A 22,073-nucleotide genomic window follows, 5' to 3' on the forward strand; every position below is an offset into this window, starting at 1 on the left:
CCTAGTATTTCCCTTTCAAGGTAAGCTTAAATACATTAGTTTTGCTGTTAGCAGAAAAATTTCTGCAACATTTTTAGACATCTTAATCACTGAGGCACCACAGGACTTTACTTCAGGTACCTGGTCAGATCCCCAGTTCACCTTGGGACATAACCAAAATCTCCCCAAAGCATGACACCTTTATTTCCCCAACCCAGTGATTAATGTGCTCTAATAAGGGGCTTTCTTAAATGCACTCATGAGATGCATACACACTTTAATCTTTCAGGTGTCTCATTTTCTGAATGCCTGTTGTAAGCTAACACAACACACCACTGGAATAAAGTTCATAATATCATTTGGAACCCTGAAGTAATTGAGAAAGCTTGGAAAAGGAGAGATGAAAAAAAGTACACATGCTATCTGGGTCATGTGGTTACACTTTGTTCAGTGACACCTTTTGAGCGTCTATATTGGTAGACTCAAATCTAGTGCTATTAACTTTCAGAGAGGCAAGCAATTGGAAAAATAATTTCCTTCCTTCTGCATCATTGCTATATCACTTTGACCTTTTCAAACACGTAACTTTAGATGAAAACTATATTTTGCCTTATTATTTTTCTTGGCCAGCTATTTAACAAATGAAGGAAAAACTCACTTTCTGAGGTGTTAAATATTCTACATGCAACCAACCTGGCATTCACTTAATCTGTAGGTACATTTTAGAGGTGCAAATGTAAATGTCAATGGTATAATTTGTTAAAGGCTTCTGACAACCAGAAAGTAAAATCACCACAGGTTCTCACAATTCAAACCACTTTTACGTAAATGTGAGATTTTCCTATAACAGCTAAATAAGAGACCTTTCCATTCAAGGTGAATGAAACCTTTATATATTTATTTATTTTAAAGTTATTCCTAGCCATATCCTTCCCCCTACTAGACTTTAGAAATAACTACAAATATTAGGCTTCTTTGACCTTTGTTTTTTAAAAAACTGCCCACAAGTCCAATATTTTTTTCACTAGCAGTGACAGACTTCTGTAGTTGGTATAGATGTTGCAGAATTCAGAAAATACAGCTTTTGGGGGGCAGAAAATATAGCTTTAAAGTTTTGCTTACCAGACATGAAGCTGTGCTACTAAAAACCATGAGTTCAACGTGTCAGGCATCTGAAATTCTTAAAAAATATATATAATTATTTTTAAAATCCATTACTTTAATCTTTTTTTAAAAAAGTAAATGAATTTACACAAATGTATTTTTTAATGTTTGACGCTTTATTATGTTTTTATATGTATTGGAAGCCACCCAGAGTGGCAGGGGAAACCCAGCCAGATGGGCAGGGTATAAATAATAACAACAACATAAAATACAATAATAAATATTGTAACAAAATCAAATGTTTTCCTATGCATAGTTTAAAAATTAATGATAATTTGCAGTTAGTACCACAAGGAAGATAATCGCCCACCAACAAAACCTCCATCTTATCTGGATTGAGCTTCAGCTTATTGCTCCTTATCGGGTTTTAGACTGACCTATGACACTGTTTCACTGTTGGTGGGCAATTCATAGAACAGGGAGATGTCCAAACTGTTCTGGATGGGGCTGGATACAGTGGGGTTCATGGGCCACCCACGGCATGCAGCGCCTTCACATGGTTAAGCCTGATACACCAGCCGCAGCCATGGGCGTAGCCACAGGGGTGCAGCTGCCCCCCATTAAGTAAATAAACAGAAATGCTGAACTAGCTGCCTGATTGTATTGCAGGTATTTTGATTTTGCCCCGCCCCCCAGCATAAAGCCTGCCTCCCCCTTAAAAAAAATCCTGGCTATGCCCATGGCTACAGCCTGTCTTAAAAAAAGGGGGGGGCAGCAGCTATCCACACCCTGGTAACTTCTCATCTATATTATTGCAAGGTGCTGTAGTGCTTTTTAAGACTTTTTGGAAACTTTTGTTACTGGACAATTAAAGAACTAGGCTACTAACTAGGATCACTTCTTAAATTACTGTAGTGGCTGCAGTATCTTTCTAGGAACAGTTCAAGGGCGTTTAATGGCTTAGGACTCAAGATACTTGACCACACAAGCCTGCCCAAATTTTACATTACTGTATATGAAAGCCCTTCTCTAAGTTCCTGTCTCCTGAAATTAGGTGATTACCAGGCAGAGACAGTTTTATTACCCATTATGTGGAATGCCCTCTTGAAGGACTTTTGCCTGGTACCAAGTCACATGTCTTTTCCAGCACATTTGCCCAGGCTTTTCAGCATGTTACCAAAGCTGTTTTAAACCAATGGTTCTGCTAGACTTAATACTCTCCTGTGCTTCTATTGCTTCATGTGCATTTTAAGTTTAATTTTATTTGCTATTTTATTGTCGGAGTCAACTTTGGTTTTTCTTAAACTGGAGAATCATAGAATCACAGAATTGTAGAGCTGAGAGGGACCTCAAGGGTCATCTAGTCCAAACCCCTGCAATGCAGGAGTCATAGCTAAATGCAGGAATCACAGCTAAGCATATAAACATTTTAAATAAACAACAAATGCTGTATTTTGAGTGAGCAAGGTGTTAACATAAGAATGTAATACCAAGATCATGAACTATCATCGTTAATATACTTGCCTTAAAATGTGTCCTGCGACCTCTCACCTCTGCAGAGGAGGAAGACAACCCTTACTGTATCCCTATGGCTCTGGGGGATTTTCTCAGCTGTGACTAGTGGTGGTTCTGTCAAAGAATGCTCCCTTTTCAGCCTCAGACAATTGGTCCATGTAGCTCAAAATTGTCTGCATGCTGACTGACAGCAGATCTTCAGGGTTTCAGACAGGAAACAGGCCTACCTGAAGATAGCAAGGACTAAAACTGGGATGCATGTACTCTAACACTGAACTATGGCCCCCTCCCTTCAAGCTGTAGCTGACCTCTGGAATGGAGAAAGGATTAGCACTCTCAAAATTATCACTTCCAAATATCCACTCTTACGAGTGGGAACCAGATTGGCTCTCTAGTTTCTGGGAGCTTCAATTAATTAAAAAACTACAGTGGTCCCTCGCAAGATGAAGAGAATCCGTTCTGTGATTCTCTTCGTCTAGCGGTTTTTTCGTCTTGCGAAGCAAGCCCATTGACGGATTAGCGGATTAGCGCTATTAGCGGCTTATCTGCTGATCGGATCAGCTGATAAGCGGCTTAGCGGCTTAGAAAAAGGGGGGAGGGAAAAAACCAGCAGGAACTCGCAAAACATTGTCGTATTGCGAAGCAAGCCCATAGGAAATTCGTTTTGCGAAGCACCTCCAAAACGAAAACTCTTTCGTCTAGCGAGTTTTCCGTCTTGCGAGGCATTCGTCTTGCGGGGCACCCCTGTACAGGGGTGAGAGTGGGAGCAAGCAAAGACTTATGATGAACCCAACTAGTGTAGTCCACTTGTGTGTTTGATCCTTGCTCTTCATGGCTTAAGATGGGGCGGAGAAGCTGACCTAGTAGATTTCCTAAACAGCCTACATCAAGGATACTTAAAGGATCAATTCCTTGCCAATCTTTCCAATCCACCCAAATCACTGGGAGAGGTCTTCCTACATCTCCCAACCCCATTTGAGCATGATTAGTCGGAACATGTGGGAAAACTCTGTTACGGCAACTGTTCTAGAACTCTGCATCTTCAGAGATTCATATGGCACCTTCTCTGGTGACATCTCACCACTTTCTGAAATTTTTTATTCATTAGGCAAGCCTTCTGTCTCCAACTTGGTTAATTTTACGTGTTTACTTCTTTAGTTTTTGTGGTTTTATTGATTCTGTTATAAACTAGAAAGGTGAGGAAAAATGGATTAATGATTTCTGGTTGTCCACTCAATTGCTCATTATACACTGATCTATTAGTTGAAAACCACTCTCTTGTTTAACAGCCAAGTCATTAATTATTATTGCAGGACCATATTAATGATAACTCTCTTCCAAACATGGGCTTCACATTCCATTCTGTGCTTGAATAATTAAAGGATCATAGGATGGTTGAAAAACAAGTTGAGCATACAGGAGTGGCAACAGGGCAGGAAACTCAGTGCCTAGGTTACCTGCAGTGACAGTGAAGACTAGTGTTTTCATATTGCTAAGATTTGGTTTTTTAAAAAAAGTAGGTTGGATATGAATGACCTCTTTCTTTTCCCTTTAAATATGCAATATGTTGGCTGTATAGCGGGCTTTGTTTCATAAGAACTGTTCCTTATAACAGGCAGAAATAAGTGTAGGCATACACACTTGTAAGGAAATAAGCAAGATTTGAGCATTAAACCCACGCTGCAGGCTGTCCTACTTCCTTCATAACCTAAGGGTGGGGATGTAATAGAAGTGAATAAGAGATGAGAGATGGAAAACTTACTGTTAAAGAATTCCTCATAGTCTGTTTTCTCCACACAGCATGTGTACATTCGCAGGGCTGCTATTTTGATTTTCTGGAGAGGAAAAACAATTGCTTTTAGTACTCACAACATGCATAATGTGAGAGTTTTCATTAATCACTCCAAATACACTTCTTCTGCTATCAAAACTATACATTTGTTTAGGGTCTGTAATAAAATCTTAAAACATTTGCATAAATAATTGTGGAGATGGCCTTCAGTCTTCTGAGATACTTATATTATTGTGCTATGTTTGTTGCTATTTAACTGTGAAGCACTCTCCCATACTGAAAACAAACCAAAATACTAAGTTAACTTTTGGGTTATCATATCGATGACTCCAAATGCTCAAACTGTCTAGTCAGCAGTGCACAATTTTTATCAACATCTGTCAAGGTTTTTTGCATGCATTTCAGCTCTTCACACATTTAGGCCATCTAAATTCCTGTTAATGACAGTCATGAGCAATACTGTTTTCCAATGTGTTTGCTGTTTCATTCCATTATATGGATATCTGATGAGTAAGTTCATAAATGAAAAAATATTTGCATACTGTACTCACTTCTAAGACTAGCCCTTCCAAGGTCTTGTTTCATGTATACCATTTATACATTGACACATTAGTCAATATTCCAGCCAATATTTTTTTCTACTCCGCCAATAAGATTTGACACAGTTCCATGTTCTTAAGTCAAGAAACACATTATGTTTACTGGATTTTCCTGCCACAGAATGATATTTTGTTGGGCTGGCAATATTCTTAAACTTATACTGGCTAGTAGCCACCATCTCTTTTCAGTCCAGGAAATTATGACTAACCAATTTATTATTTACACTAACAATTTCTTGGGCAGTAAAAATTATAGCAATTGATTAATTAGTTCTTCAGGTCCTCTAATCCTAACCCTTCCCCTTTCTAAGAACTCCAACTTGTCTAGACCATTTTTTTTTTAAAACCAACAACAGTGTAGGAGACTGCAAGCCAATTTCCAGACAGGTTTCTGGTGAGCCTCTGCAAAGTTAAAATAAAGACAAAGAAAGAGCAGGACGCTCAATACTCCTTCATCTCAGATCTGGGAAAAAGCAAGAGCAGCAAGAGAAAAAGACCCTCAAAGGGCCCATAAAGGAAATTATAATGAAAACAAAGATCATCTGGAAAATAAGCTGAATGAGCCCACAGTGACAACATATCAGAGAATATATGGCACATGTGAAGGAGCACATGATCTGTGCAGTTTTGAGTACTAGGCTCAATGAATGCATGTATACAAAAGATGGACTGAGGATCTTCCCCCTAGGCAAATCACCCCACAAGTTACAGCCCCATTCTATTCCCCATTATACTTGTTGCAGTGCGAGCACAAGACGTGCAAGAGAAGCAGATGGGAAAGCCTCTGACTCAGTTGCTGAAATACAAAACTCACTTCTTCACTACAGCAAAAGTGTGCTCTGGCATTAGCTCAGGCTCCACCCACTCCAGATTTTTTTAAGCCCCTTGTGTTGGCATTCCTGTGCTATGTAGAACATTTTTTTTTTTTTTTTGAGAACCAGAGCCAAAGGATTCAAGAGCACAAGGAGTCCCTTTGTGCTGCTGCTAGAAGCCCAGAGCCTAATGCTATATTCCAGAATCTAGATTGGGCTCTTTAGTTCCAATTTGATTGGCCAAGTATTTATTTAAACTGCATCTCACAAGGTCGCAGAAGCACCCAGAAATCCAGGTGCTGTTTAGTGAACTAGTTGACATTCTTATTTTTTTCCTGTGTTGTTGGCAGTAAAAGTGGAAGCACACATGCTTAGTATGAAACAAGAACCCAAATGTAATCCCTGCCATCGCCAGCTAAAAGTGTCAGGTTGTGTGTAATGTGAAAGACCCTGGCCAGCATCCCTAGAGAGCCAATATAAGTCAGATGAGGCAATGCAAGACTATATGGGCCAAAAATGTCTGATCTGGTATAAGGCAGCTTCCTATAGGGCAAGTATAGGGAACATCTGGCCCATGGGGCAAACCAGGCCTGCCAGGGGTCCTCATTTGGTATGTAAATCCATTTCTCCTCAGCTACATGCATCTGACATCAAGGTAAAGCTGTGGCTACAAAGAACAAAAAGGAGTGTTGGAGTGCACTCCTGATCATTCTTCTGCAAATGGGACTTGTATTTGGCACATTTTTAATTTGGTTCCAAATTCAATAATTGCTGGGATTGGCTCCATTAAGGAAAAAAACCTTCCTTTCCAGATGAAATCTGAATTTAAGCTGCACTTGCAAAGGAAGGAAAAAAAGAATCTATGTGCACTAAGTCACCGGACACCACAATGGAATCAAGGTAGCTGATAGGCAGGCAGAATAAGAAGAAGAGGAGGAGTTTGGATTTGATATCCCGCCTTTCATTCCCCTTCGGGAGTCTCAAAGCGGCTAACATTCTCCTTTCCCTTCCTCCCCCACAACAAACACTCTGTGAAGTGAGTGGGGCTGAGAGACTTCAAACAAGTGTGACTGGCCCAAGGTCACCCAGCAGCTGCATGTGGGGGAGCGGAGACGCGAACCCGGTTCCCCAGATTACGAGACTACTGCTCTTAACCACTACACCACACTGGCTCTCAAGACCTGAAGAACTAATATAACTCAAGTTATATCTAAAACATATTGCTAACCATATTGCTATGCAAATTATCTATATGAAGCCGCAGGGAGAAGTCATTTTTCTCTTCTGCAAGCTTATCCTGTGGAGACTGTGGAGCTCCTGAACCATTTGGGGAGAAGCTTAATCCAGATATGACATAGGTACAATGGGTGGGACAGTAGACACCTTTGTATAGAGCTTTTCAGCCTGTCCTTGACACTGTTGCACTAAACTAAAGGATCAGTTGGCAGTTCGTTGGTATTTCCAGAATTATTGCTGTCTGGGAAAGCTCTGGTGGTGATGGTAGCTTAGGCTGGTACTCCAACTGCAACCCTATGTAAAGAGAAGTCAGATCTCACCTCAGTCATTCATGCATTTGTCACATCCAGATTGGACTACTGTAATGTTCTACATGGGGCTGCCTTTGAAGATGGGTGGGAAACCTCAGCTGGAACAAAGTGTAACCAACCGGTTACAGGTGGGTATAGTCAGAACATACTACACTGATATTGTATCAGTTGCACTGGTTGCCAGTTCATTTCCAGGCCCAATCCAAGGTTCTGGTTCTTACATTTTAAGTCCTGAATGATCTTGAAAAGAATGCCTGTACGCATTACCTGTACCGTGATCTGTGTCACAGTAACCGCCAGCAGGCTAGTAGTACGGTGGTACCTCAGTTTAAGAACAGCCCTGTTTATGAACTATATAAGACTGTATAAGAACTGTATAAGAACTCTGCAAAACCGGAAGTGGTCTTCTGGTTAGTGAACTTTACCTCGGTCTAAGAACGGAAGCCAAATGGTAGAAGGGCACCGGCGGCAGCATGCCTCAGTTTAAGAACGGACTTCCGGAACGGATTAAGTTCATAAACCGAGGTACCACTGTATAGGGCCTTCTTGCTCTACTACTAAGTTCAGTAGTAGAGTTATGGAACTGGAAAAATTAATCCCAAATGGAACTGTAATAACTGACAAGTAACTTCAGTGTGCTTTCTTTCGAATAACCTCTCAAAGTATTGTTGCACTCTGACACCGTACTAACATTCCAACTATCTTCCACCAAGTTTTCCCTCAAGTACAGCTATCAGAACAACAAACATCTAGATTTTGCTTCCATCTGCCTTTGTAAAATTTCTGATAGTTGGTGCAAGCGTAGAAGCTAAGCTTTAAGTTCTCATAAGATTCTTAGTTCTTTCAAGAAGACCAGCTCAAATAAGTATCTACCACGTATTTTTAAGAACCTTCCTTTAAAGAAATAGTATTTAATTTTACAGATTGAACAACTCCATATTACAGGAATGTATACAGTATTTTGACTACATGGGAAATTATGACAGTTATAGAAATGCTTAATTTAGTGAAAACTCCCATTTTCACATCCCAATGCCATAGGCAGTTTGACGGTATACCACATCCAATTCCAACTTGACAGCATGGGCAGGAGGGTCAGTTGTGGTACTGAAGAGAAGCACTATAACATAAACCGTACTTTTGATTGATATAACACTAGACATAGGTAGGTACAACTTTCTAGTTCTCTTTAAAAACATAGTTGAAATCCCAGGAAATTGGTATCTGGAGGGCTCAGAAAGGAGGCAGATTTTTTTTTTTAAGTAGTGAGGATAGTTAGTGGATGAAATGAATCCAAGAGAGGTGATGGAATAATCATTTCCAGACCTCAGACTAGGTGACCGTAGGCTTGCTTGTGAACACTATTGTTGGTGCTTACTATGGAATGCATTGTTTGTGAGAGTCAAGGAATCCCATGTATGCTAGCCAAACCATCTGCTCAGTCAGTCAGTTTTTATAGATTCAGCAGTTTTTATAGATTCAGCCATGTCTATACAACATAAAATCACAATGCAATCCAAGCCAGCCAGATCAAAATTTCACAGGGCCCAGGATGGAGCTTCATATCAGCCCATGATGGTATATGAGGTCATTACTAGAAATGGGCTGTCTGAGAACTTTCCATGTTACTAAGGTGCCAGGCCAGCAGCAGAAGTGGTCCAATAATGCCAGTGGCATTATGCTTATCTTCAAGTAATAACATATTAAAAGATCAACAGGCTTATCAAATCAATGATTGTAGAGATGGGTTGGCAGACAGTTATTTTGTTGTGTAACATCAGTATATGCTCTTGAGATGTTTTCATCTAATCTAATTTTGATTCATTGTTGTATCTGGATAAAATTTTACTGCAGTGCTTTTTATATTATATTTATTGTGTTATTTCACTGTACACTGCCTTGTCATGGCAACTGCCCTGAAAGGAGGTCTATAATTTTTTTAATAAAATAAAATACACACACAGGAGAAGACTAAAAGGAACTGAAATTAAAAATAAAGCTTCTAAACAAAAGCAGCTGCTGCATTTGCTGCTGGAAAAGGAGCATTCCAGGGGCTGGGGGTGAAGATCAATCTATCTCCTAGACAAAGCTCAAGAGATACCTTCACCACCACACCCGGAACTGCCCCTTTCCTAGCCTCTTTAACAAATTTAGCAAGTCACTGTGTACACCCCCACCCCATCCTTTCAATGTATTTTTAGACAGGTCATTCAAGGTGAGATATGAGCTCTGCTGTTGTTTTAGACATATTTTATGTTTATAATGTATTTTTACTTCATTTGGCCTTTTTTCACCCAAAGAATTTTAGTGCCTTTGAGCCCCTGGGGGTCAGACATATTGATAATAAGAAAAAGCTGCTGTAAGACTCTGTGATTAAGTGGAATATCAATAAATAAATCAGATGGTAGTTCCACCAAAAAATGTGGCACAAATGTCCAGCCAGTCCACTATAAATGGCTGAAATCCACACATACACAAGCTTTTAGCCATTCAGATACAAATATGAAGTAGCACTGCAATCCTACAGATGTGTACCTGAGAGTGAGCCCCCACCGTACTCAGTGGGACTTCCTTCTAAGCAGACATACTTAGGATTGTACCATAACAGATATTCAGACATGTACTTATAAGCAGAAGTTTGAACTACTTTATTCTGTTAGTTCTTCCTGATTTAGAGCCACTGAAAACAAGATGAACGTTTTACCCATTTGTTATATTTTAGTGGTCCTGTGAAACCCATTGCTTCTATTATCTTCGTGAAAGCACCTACTTTCTCTTCAGATGGCTGAGGGGAGTCTTTGGCTGTAAAAACCTATAATAAAAGCAAATAAATGTGTTAACAGGAGTCACATCTTAATCACCAAAGCACTGTCTGCAAATTAAAGCTACATTAACCCCAAAGGGATGCTTCACACATTGGAGGAAAGGTATTATCCAGGCCAGGCCAATCTGGAGTAGGAGGTGGAGGCTGCCATGCCTATCTGCCACATGCATGGTCCTATTTGACCAGGCCACACAAATGTGAAATCCGGTGTCTGTGTAGCCTTGGCGGTGTAAGTGACTGTGCAATGTGGGCTCATCTGTGTTAGACTTTATGCTTCTATATCACATTTACATGTTATACACGTTTGTGGACCTCCAGTAGTCCTGAAGATGGGATAAGTGTTTCCCACGAGGTGGGAAAACATGATCTTTCCACATTGTTGGGAAGAAATCAAAGCCATTACATGACAATAAAAACAATGTTTCTGATTACCTTTGTCACTTCAATAATATTCTTAAGCCTTAAAAAAACAACCATTGTTCCTAACATGGGAACACATAAAAACCACAGAGCATGGTCTGCAACAGTAACAGTAACTCTGTGTTCCAACTGGCGGCTGGACTAGTTGAAGAGAGTTAGGAATGAAGGCCACATGGCTGCCTATGTGGCCACATGGTTGCCTATGAGAAATAAGAAGATGCCCAGCCCTATGAGATAATATATTATTGGCAACACATTTGGCCTTCCTGTTCTAATTAACCAGGTAATTTATGCCTACATAATCAGCTCTATCTGCTGATGGATGGCCACACCAACTCGGCCCCTTACACACTGACCAGATGCTTGGAAGCTGTGGCTGGATGGTTTCGTGGGAGCCAATTGAAACTAAATCCTTCGAAGACAGAGGTCCTATGGCTAGGTCGGGATAGCATGGGGATGAGGGACCAACTCCCTTCTCTTGCGGGGGCCCAATTAGTGCCATTGCCTTCCGTTAAGAGTTTGGGTGTAATCCTTGACGCCTCCCTTTCCATGGAGGCGCAAGTCACAGCAACAGCCAAGGCGACATTTTTCCACCTTCGCCGCATCAAGCAGTTGGTCCCTTACCTTTCCCGCCCCGACCTGGCCACAGTGATCCATGCGACAGTCATCTCCAGGCTTGACTACTGTAATTCGCTCTACGCGGGGCTGCCCTTGAAGCTGTCCCAGAAACTCCAGCGGGTACAGAATGCTGCAGCGAGGCTCCTCACGGGGTCTCTGCCATGGGAGCATATTCATCCAGTGCTTTTCAAGCTGCACTGGCTCCCGGTGGAGTACAGGGTCAGATTTAAGGTGCTGCTTTTGACCTTTAAAGCCCTTCACGGCCTAGGACCCTCGTACCTACTGGACCGCCTCGCCTGGTATGCCCCACAGAGAGCCTCAAGGTCCATAAATAGCAACACCCTAGTGGTCCCAGGCCCTAAGGAGGTTAGATTGGCTTCAACCAGAGCCAGGGCCTTTTCAGCACTGGCCCCAACTTGGTGGAACGCTCTGTCTCATGAGACCAGGGCCCTGCAGGATCTGACTTCTTTCCGCAGGGCCTGTAAGACAGAGTTGTTCCGCCTGGCCTTTGGATTGGAGCCAATTTGATTCCCACCCCCCTTTTTTTCTTTTTTCTTTTCCTTCTCCTGCAATGAGGCTTCATTTTAATATTTTAATGTTCCATTATTTTAATGTTGTATTCTATTTTTGTTTTTAAGTTGTAATCACTCATCTTGTTTTTATTATTGCTTGTAAGCCGCTCTGAGCCCGGCCTTGGCTGGGGAGGGCGGGGTATAAATAAAAAATTATTATTATTATTATTATTATTATTATTATTATTATTATTACTACATAAACTTGAAGAAGCCAATGTGAGGCTGGTGCTTTAAAGAAATAGAGAAATCCATGACCAAAATCCATGACCAAAAGCACTATATGCAACATGAAAAACAAGATTCGACAAATTCATGGATATACCTATAGCTATAAGTCAGGATGAGAGGTTGCTGATCGCTGTCTAAATCTACTTTCACAACCCTGAAATGAACAATCGGAGATGGAAGATCTCACAAAATAGCTTATTCCTGTACAGTTAAGTTTTATCTTAACAACTTTTACTGTTAAATGCGTATTTGTCCCTTTAAAACTAGCATTATATTGCCTACTAATAGCAGCATACAAGAACTTCATTAAAAATCCTTCTACTGTGTGTGTAAAAGGAACTGGGCTCTGAAATGTAGTTCACATAGTATATTGTATATGCTCTTCCTTCTAGAAGACTGTTAAGAACTGTACAGTTGTTAATTTTATAAGCCTTAAACTATCACAAGTGAAAATGAGAAACCTTAGGTTCAATTCAGACCTGAAAAAAGGTGAAGCAAATTGTTGGCCACTAAGCAGGTCCACTAGGCACATGTGATAATGCATTCTGGAATAGACTCCTCTTTTAAGAATATTCAGTTCACTACATTTTCAAATTGTCTACCCAAACTCTTGAGCTCTCTTTTAATCAGTCTAAATACCATAATGGACTTCAAGTCTTTCGAAGTCAGTAGTTTCAGGGGCGCCGTTTCAGAAGAAAGGCATGAAACAATATGGTATAAAGATATTCAACAGTTCAAATGTATCTGCTCTGAGATACATTTTATCTGTTTTCCTGTCTTGTAATAAAAACAAGAACAACACAGCATGGTGACTTTTTTGTAAGCAGCAAAGATTCCCTTTGGCATGTAAGCATAGCACACAAGACCATTTATTTGTTTTCTAAGAGGATATGGCAGTATATGAAGCCGTGTGATGGTCCGAAATACAAGTGTTTCTGATGAATAGTCACATGTGATCTGCAATTCCAGGGTAAGGAAAGCAGACATTGCTCATATCTACCCTCTAGAAATGGTACACCTAAACAATTATTTATTTTATTTAATAAAATGCTTATATTATTTGATTGTAATAAAATCTCAAAACGGCTCACAAAAAATTAAAATATTAAATTAAAATGATTGATAAGAGTTAAAAACATATATATAAATAATAAAAAGTAATTAAAATGAACAATAAACTAAAGTATCCTGATATTACCTTGTCATACAAGTTAGTGGACATACTGACTAAAGTGTCTTCAACAGCTAGCACTTTCCAGTAGCTCTGCTACTGTCATTGCAGGAGATGGTGGATTGATGCTGGCTAAAATGGTAACACAGCTGCCTGGAGCAACTGCTGTTTGAGCCACTTACAAAGTGTACATATGAAGTGCCCTGTCCCTGCCCATACTGCTCCCTTTTTCTGTGAAGGTACTCCATGGGTGCATCTCTTTGAGCCAAGTAGTCTTCGACAGGCATCAAGGACACTGGATGGATGGCCCTCACACTAGAGGGTTTCCTAATGAAGATCCAATAACAACAACAAAACTATGAAAATAAATCACAGCAGTAGGCTCTACAATTAGGCATACACCTCATTTCTCAATTCCCCATGTTGGTTTCTTACTGTAGATATGAGCCTCTTCAGACAATTATTGTAGTGCCCCCCAAGTTGAACAAATCATAAGTCGGGGGGTAGAACCTATAATTCACAGGCCAGATGTGGCCCTCGGGGCCTCTCTATTAGGACTCTGACTCTCCTTGAGAGACACCTCTCCTTGGCCCTTTACCCTTACCAGCCCCACTTTGTCCCCTCCTGCACCCCACAGCTTACCTATGAAGTGGTTGACAATATGCCCACCCTTATGTTTACAATATGGATGGGGGAATAGATTAACTGAAGGCAGTGGATGATTAATGATGTGAGTGAATATGAAAAGAACAAATGCTTGTGTGGGGATGGGTGTGTGAGAGAATAACTAGGGCATGTGATTATGAAGGGTGTGTGTGTGTGTGTGTGTGTGTGAGAGAGAGAGAGAGAGAGAGAGAGAGAGAGAGAGAGAAATGCATGCCTACATATAGGTGTGTGAGAAAATAAATGAACTGAATGGCTGAAGCTTACCTACTTTTGACACCAGCCCCCAGAAAGTTAGCTACAAGGCAATGCAGTCCTTGGCTTGAAAAACATCACCCATTCTGTCACCAAGATAGAAAACACTTTTCATGTTTTCATAAAGAGTAAGAAGTTAAGAGAAAACCCAATCTGACATTTTCTTTACATTCTGGAAAGGGGAAAGGTGAGGGGGTGGGGTTAGAGAAATATACGGGCCTGTTCTAGCTGTGAAGCTTGCCAACTTGGCATTTTAAAAAAGTATTCCACCAGATGAACAAGTGAAATACAGTGTGCATTTAGCTGTGAAACTGCTGCAATATTTAACAGCTTATGTATCTGAATTACTATGCAGGGCCCTTAGCATGTGACATAACCTAACTCACAATTAAGGTCTCAGAGGCAGCTGAGTGAAAATGGACATACACAGGACCAAAATTTTGTAATTGCATCTCAAGCACTTCCTAAACTACTTTCCAGATTAGGTTTAGTCAGATGATATTTTTTTAATTTTTAAAAAAGTACTGGCTATGCTTATTCCAGGTTGTTGAGAAACCACTCACTCAGTATGGAGAGGAAGAATTCACTATTCGCTTCAGGCAACTTGACAACAGCAAGTTGTGCCCATTGTTAAAGAGTGTCTGGGGTTTGTTGTTTCAAGCCCAAGTGCCGCAAATTATTAGCGCAGGTACATGTGGGCTGACAAGCTAGAAACCATTTTTGTGTCTTTTTTAAAAAACACCATTATTATTATTATTATTATTTGCAAAGCTGGCTTAGTTGATAACTGCAATTTAGCACTTCCATGTCAGTGTTTCCCCTGCTCTACACCAATGCTCACAACTTTTTCGTCATTCAGTCTCCTTCCCCCTTTTGCTTTATTCTCCCAATCTGTTAACCCTCCTCACAGAGTATGACATAAAAAGCATACGAACTTTCACACACCAAAGGAATTTGGGATACATGTGGGCCATGCCATATGGCTGGCTTCAACAGACTACAAGCCAAGTCATTTCCACTGCACACCTCCAAATCTAGAAAAAGGAGCAGTAGAACCCTAGTGACAAGATTCTTATCGCCTTTGATCTCCCCGCAAATTTACCAAGGTGCAAAAATAGCTTTTGCCATGGTGTGTGAGACTGGTTTTGATGATTGCAAATCTACAAGAATTTTTTTTTTTTAATTGCTTAACATGTCACCCTGGTAGCCATGAGATCAGCAGATAAGAGTTTTTTAATATACCGTATTTTTCACCCCATAGGACGCACCGGCCCATAGGACGCATCAAGATTTTTTGGGGGGAAATAAAGGGGGGAAAAACTATTCGCCCCCAGGCGTCTTGAGATCAGGTCCGGGGACAGCGGGGAGATGCAGCGCGTCTCCCAGCTGTCCCTGGAGCTTGTGGGGCAGGCAGCGGGGAGAAGCGCTCTTCTCCCCGTCGCCGGCCTTCAGATCAGGTCCGGGGACAGCAGGGAGATGCAGCGCGTATCCCAGCTGTCCCTGGAGATTGTGGGGCAGGCAGTGGGGAGAAGCGCTGTTCTCCCTGCCGCCCGCCTTGAGATCAGGTCCGGGGACAGCAGGGAGACGCAGCGCGTCTCCCAGCTGTCCCTGGAGCTTGTGGGGCAGGCAGTGGGGAGAAGCACTCTTCTCCCCACCGCCCGCCTTGAGATCAGCTCCGGGGACAGCAGGGAGACACAGCACATCTCCCAGCTGTCCCTGGAGCTTGTGGGGCAGGCAGCGGGGAGAAGCGCTCTTCAGTGAAAGCCTGCATTCGCCCCCTAGGACACACACACATTTCCCCTTCATTTTTGGAGGGGAAAAAGTGTGTCCTATAGGGCGAAAAATACGGTATATTTTTTCTGTAACATTTAAAAATGGTTTTAGTTGTTTTTTTTAAAAAAAATGTTTTTTCGTTGCTATGCCTGCCACCCTGGGCCCCTTTGGTAAGAGGGCAGATATAAGTCAAATAAATCACCAACACCATCAGGCACAATAAAGATACGTTGACATAAGAATTGCTTTGGGGAGCTATTAGCTGAATCAGACAAAATGCAATGCAAGATGCAACTAAAAACAGTTGTCAGAGGTCATTTGCACACTCTGATTTTGAATCCATAAAAAATTGTAGTAGAAAAAGCAATCTCATTTTTCTTCCTTGTGGATCTTAGTAGCCAGAATAACATAGTACCCTATTTGTGCCATCTCACCCCTTAACATTCTGATTTATAGCCATTTAAGATCTTCCATGAATTTGTCCGAACCGTTGAAAGTATTCTGCTAGTTTCAGCAGGTGTCACTTCCTCAGATTACTCTGGGATTTAATGCTTCTCCTGCATAATAAGACAACAAAGACTGTTTATTTAAAGTTTTGCTTGAAACCTGTTAACTCAAAAAATCCCAACCCCCAATAGAACCACAATCCTAGTTCAATAGGGGCAGACAGCATTTTTGAAATACAAGACTTCACTTTGGTCTGACCTTGTTTGTGTGATGAAGTGTTCTGTTTGGCTGCTTTACTGTACCAATGGTTTGTATTAATCCACAGCAAACTTGGGTTAGTTGTGACTGGCCATTCTTGCGTCTCTGGTAAAACAACAAACAGAAATAACCAAGCGTAAAAAATAGTAGTATGGAAGGGCAACAATGGATCATACAGTTAGGCACACAAATTACACATTAGTGTTTCCCTGTGGAAGAATTTCAGATCAGAGACTTGCAAAGTTATCAGGCTTATTATACACATGAGCACAGCACAACTTTGATGAAGAAAAGTAGCAAATACATAAGGAAAGACTTACATTGCCTTGGCCTTCTAAACTTACCAGCTTCATACACCAGAAAAGATGAAAAGGTCATGAAGACACCACACACCCTCGACCTAAGAATTATTGCAACTATCAGGAATTTCTTGAAAACATAAGAAGAGCCTGCTGGATCAGGCCAAAGGCCCATCTTTTCCAACATCCTGTTTTTACAGTGGCCAAGCAGATACCCATAGGAAATCTGCAAGCAGAATCTTCACACAACAGCACTCTGCCTTCTTGTGATTCCCAGCAACTGGGAACAATTACAGTAAAAGTTATCTCAATGAAACTGAAAAGTCTGCATTCTTCATTATCTTTTGAACCAAAATACTTGTTGTATATGCTTGGATGTGGTATAGAGCTTATTATGAAAACATTTCATAACATTTTCATCAACATTCAAATAGCAAATACCCATTTCAGACCATTTAAAATATTGATAACTGTCCCATATCCTTGAGGCACTCATAGGCTAAAGCAAATGATGAGCACACAGCTTTCCTTTAGACTGTCTTTCTGACACAAGGCTGATACCATTTCCAGTTAGTGCACCCATAAAACCACTGAGGAGAGCTGTAAGCCTAAAGAATTACACTCAATATTTCATCTGTTTTGCGAGGAATAATGTTCCATATTGTATATATCATGCTGGGCCATGAGAAAGGGTAAATACTAGCATGGCAAGTCACACCTGGCTCAAACTATTCAGTTCCCTGAAATGAGAGTAAATACAAGCCACGGAAAGTTAATATTGGAATGTTAGAGTGTAGACTTGCTGGATCAGCTCTCAGACCTATCTAGCCCAGAATTCTGTTCCCACAGTGGCCAACCACATACCTGTGGGAAGCTCACAAGCAGGACATGAGGGTCTGAACACACTCACACTCATGTTCTCCAGAAGTTTTATTCAGAGGCAGCAATATATAGCCATTATGAAATACTAACCATTGAACCACTACAGATTTGCAAAGCATTTCTCTTAGGGCTCTGAAAACAACAACTGAACAGTTATTAATTCCATGATAAGATCTAGCAAAGTTCTCATTCTTGCAATTTAAAAAAAAAATATCGTACCTGGAGAGTGCCATGGAGCATTCTGCCCCATTGTTGCTGAGCTAATGTCGTTTGTATCAATCCACTGCATAATGCAATCCATTGTGGTACTCCAGCTCGATGAGTCTATAAAATAATAGCCACTAATCAGCAATGATTATTTTGACCAGCATTATCAAACACCCACCTTCCTATAACCCCATGTTTGAATAATACTGTAAAAACACAAGTGCTGCTCATCTGAAGATTCTGTATCTCCTCAGCACGATTCAGTATGAACAATTATAGTTCAAAGTAACATACTGCTAGAAGTTCAAATATGTAATGGGCATGCAGAAGTATCTGCTCAGGCAAACTGATACGTTCCCTACTAAGAGCTGTGAAGTCTTAACTAAAATCACAAACATATGAAGAAAAACAACTAAATGTTCCCAGTGTAAAAGGACCCACAATCATTCTACATGACTGATACAAGCAAAAATCAGGAAATTATATAACTGGCTCCATGTGTCTAAATTATTTCCTGCCTCAAGACATTGTGTGTCTTACCACACCTTGCTCACTGCTATTCTCTTATATAATTATATCCTAGATTATATAATCAGGGTAACATGGCTTAACTTCTAAAAGATCCTGCCTGGCCAAAGAAGATTGGATAAATCAACCCACATGTCCCTTCCAGTTCCAGCCCTTTTGCTGACTACATAGCCCATAAGAAGAATGTTATAACAGGCAATGAGACTTAAAAGGCTGCTGCTAGTAAGCAAGCAGAAAAGCCAAAAAGAGGTTTAGCTTCCTATTCTTCAGGTTTAAGCCAGGAGTGGGGAGCCTTGGCCATAAATATGACTCTCCCCAGACTCACACCTCACCAGCCCTGTTTCATACCCCAAATGTCTTTGCTTGGCTGGAATGTGTATTTGAACTCTGATAATCCTTCTTGCTTCCCTGAATGGAGGGGTGTGTGTGTGTTTACAAATATAAACTTTCTATTTGTTGCTTTCCCCACATTGCCTCTGGCCCTTTCCACCACTGGCACACAGCTCCCAGAAGGTGGCCCAGAAGGATATACAGCTCTCCAGCTGACACGTATGCCCCATTTCTGATTTAAGCCATACAGACACAGAGAACCAGGCATGAAATGGTGCAGTGAAAACAGAGCTGAAAAATGTGGCGCTTAAGTCAAGACCATCTCTGCAAAGAGCTTTGACTCAGAGCCCACCTCCATTGCCATTACAAATATTTAAAAAGTAGCACTACTGTACTACTAATTATGACAGAGCATGAGCCAGACTATTAAATTAAGAGCTGAAGATCCTGGTTATACAACCAGAGCTTCTGCCTCAGCCGCTGAAGTTACTTTACAAGCATTGTAATGATTAGTGTTGGACTAGGATCTGGGAGACCAGGGTTCAAATTCCCCGCTGAGCCATGAAGCTCACTGGGTGATCTTGGGCCAGTCACAATCTCTCAACCTATCCTACCTCATAGGGTTGTTGTGGGGATTAACTGAGAGGGGGGGGACTATGTATGCCACCTTGAGCTCTCTGGAGAAAAAGTTGGGATATAAATACAACAAATAATTTTATGCCTAATTCTGGGAAGGCCTGTGATGCTTCTACGACGGGTCCCAACAGAAGCAGCTACGGCGCTTTCGTCCTTCCCACAGCAACGTCTGTCACCTCGCCGAAGCCTCCAAGGGCAAAGCCTTCCATGGGCAGCAGGAACCCTCGCTCCCGATTTCCTCAGCCTTCCCACCGCCAACCGGGTCGCAGCTTGTGGGGCTGCCCACCGACAGCCCCCTGCGGACCCTTTTCTCCACCCACCCCCCAACCCACGCCCACCCCGCGCCCCTTGGCTGGTTCAAGCCCACGGCGCCGGAGAGGCTGCCCGAAGCCGGCCTCCCCAGCCCTATCCCTCGGGCCCTGCAGGCCGAGAGAGCGGTGCCGGCACGCCGAGCTCACGAAGGCAGCGCGCAAAGGCAGTCGCCAACCTCACTCACCACAACCCTCACCAGCGCCGCCATAATCCTTCAAGGACGAGCTTCCGCTTCCGCCAAACTTCAAAGTGCTTCCGCTCCTTCATCCGATGCCGGCGCCGCCACCGAATCCCCCCGGGATGCTCTTGCGGAGCGTGTCTGGCCGGGGGCGGCGGGGCATGCGCCTGAAGAAGCTCCTTCGTAGCCTCGATGGTAGTTTTGCGCCAGGACCTGTGCCTGTGGGGCAGCTCGTATTTATTATGGGGAAGCCAGGAGACTTTCCGTAGGGGGTCAGGGGGGCTGGCTGTTGAGAAACGCCGTGAAGGTTTCTTTTAATTTTATCCTCTTCGAAATCTGTTCCCCGTAAAGCGTCGGAAACTTGATGTATTTTTAATGGCGAGGAAGGTGCTTTCTCTAGCAGTGCCGGATATACGTATAAGCTAAACAAGCTATAGCTTAGGGCCCCACTCTTTTGGGGGCCCCAAAAAAAGTTATAAAGGAAAAAACAACAACTGGATGTACATTTCCAAAATATAAGATAAAAACCAAATAAAGATTATGAGGCTTTGTAAATTGTGTTTCTAAAGGAACTTTTGTTAATGCCAAATGCCAATGTGTTTGCATTATTAAGTTTGTTATGAATAAAAAATCATTTTAAGTTAGAGCTTAATAATTATTTCACTATTAATATACTTATTTCAGTTCAACAATTACCTTGATAAAATACATATTTTGTTATGTGCAAATGGCTTTAGATACCTATTCAGTACATAAATTACCATATAGCATATATTCAACGCAAAAGACAGCGACAATTTGTTGTTGACAAAGGACAGCTGGACATATAAAGGGCCCCATTACCTTCAGTAGCTTAGGGCCTCATCAAACCTAAATCTGGCCCTGCTTTCAGGAATGTGCGGAGTGTGATTTTCTCCCACCAGTTAGTAGCCACAACCGGCTCCCCCAACACACATACCAAGGATGAGGTGGCAGGACCTAATTCTGGCCACGTTGTTCTCTGTTCTCTGTTCTCACCCTCTTCTTGTGCGCTTAACCAGTGCCATAACTAGCCATAACTGCGCCTGGTGCAAACCATACATTTGGTGTGACACCCATGTCAACTGCTGCCAATGTATGTTTAAATTAGAACCACAGATTTATAATTACATAAGAAAAGCTTAAAAAATCAGTGGCAGCTGGTAAGATTTTGTCTAGGCAGGGCTGTGATTTTGAACCTTGTGGGTTTTTTCACAATAAGACTAGTATAGCACTCATTTTGGAAAGTGTACCATTTCACATGTACACTGTCTCACTAAAAGAACAACCTCCATCAATTATTCTCTGCACTTTTATGGACAGGGGAAGAGGTTCTGTATAAGGGAGCAACAGCATTTCCTCCATGCTGCATTCAATATATTTTGAACTTTGCTATGAGAGGGGCATGTTGGAAGCAGATACACTTTTTCTGGAAATACGACAACAATTATTTATTAAACCTTGCTCACCTGACTTGGTTGCCCCAGCCATTCTGGGAGGCTTCCAATAAAAATACAAGGGGAAAACCAACATAAAACATTAAAAGCTTCCTAAAACAGGGTTGCCTTCAGATGTCTATGAAAATTTTTACAGTTGTTTAACTCTTTGACATCTGCAATCAAGCAGTCTTTCCTTACTAAACAGCTGCTGCTGCTGCAGTAACTTTTAATGAGTGAATGCAGGGAAATGGTTAATACAGAGTTTGTTGCTACATAAGCCACCAAACATTTCTCCTCCAGTCGAATTCACAAAATTGATAGATATAGAGACACACAGTGCCCACTGTTCTCTCTCTCTCTCTCTTATCCCCCACCTCACCTCTAGAAAGGGCTACAAAACAAATACTATATAAAAAGAAACAAACAAAAACGCTTCTCATAGTAGGAGACACACACTGTTGCTTTTCTGGTTTACCAGAACATGCTAAAAAGTATGCAGAGCTCTGGCCTTCAAGGAAATATTGGAATCTAGAATGTTTGGAGGGGAGGTGTTAACATGTAGTCAACATGTGCTGTGAGGCTGTGAATGACCAGTGATCTTTTTGATATATGTGTCTCCCACATAATACATGAACCATGCAATGAACAAGTGCAGATTCATATT

At 41.5% G+C, this 22,073-nt stretch overlaps 2 protein-coding genes across 8 annotated transcripts in view; one reads left to right on the top strand and one right to left on the bottom strand.

Annotated features, from left to right (window-relative positions):
- The window catches only part of UQCC1 (ubiquinol-cytochrome c reductase complex assembly factor 1), a 42,732-nt gene extending 22,615 nt beyond the window's left edge, over positions 1 to 20,117 (bottom strand). The window contains exons 1-6 of one of the 4 annotated variants that reach the window (XM_082227501.1): positions 19,959 to 20,117; positions 17,981 to 18,085; positions 16,581 to 16,685; positions 10,053 to 10,160; positions 4,361 to 4,433; positions 1,102 to 1,159 (exon numbers count right to left, since the gene is read on the bottom strand). In XM_082227501.1, the coding sequence (XP_082083627.1) occupies positions 1,102 to 1,159; positions 4,361 to 4,433; positions 10,053 to 10,160; positions 16,581 to 16,685; positions 17,981 to 18,085; positions 19,959 to 19,982 (473 nt within the window). In that variant the 5' untranslated portion in view covers positions 19,983 to 20,117. Of the gene's footprint in view, positions 1 to 1,101; positions 1,160 to 4,360; positions 4,434 to 10,052; positions 10,161 to 13,366; positions 13,512 to 16,309; positions 16,351 to 16,580; positions 16,686 to 17,980; positions 18,086 to 19,638; positions 19,687 to 19,958 lie in introns of those variants that run through there. The other 3 variants (XM_082227502.1, XM_082227500.1, XM_082227503.1) reach the window with 3 other exon arrangements.
- Positions 1 to 22,073, top strand: part of CEP250 (centrosomal protein 250) — a 137,028-nt gene that overhangs the window by 48,744 nt on the left and 66,211 nt on the right. The gene's annotated exons all lie outside the window — the stretch shown is intronic.

This window comes from Podarcis vaucheri (assembly GCF_965113315.1).
Source record: "Podarcis vaucheri genome assembly, chromosome: 6".
NCBI lineage: Eukaryota > Metazoa > Chordata > Lepidosauria > Squamata > Lacertidae > Podarcis > Podarcis vaucheri.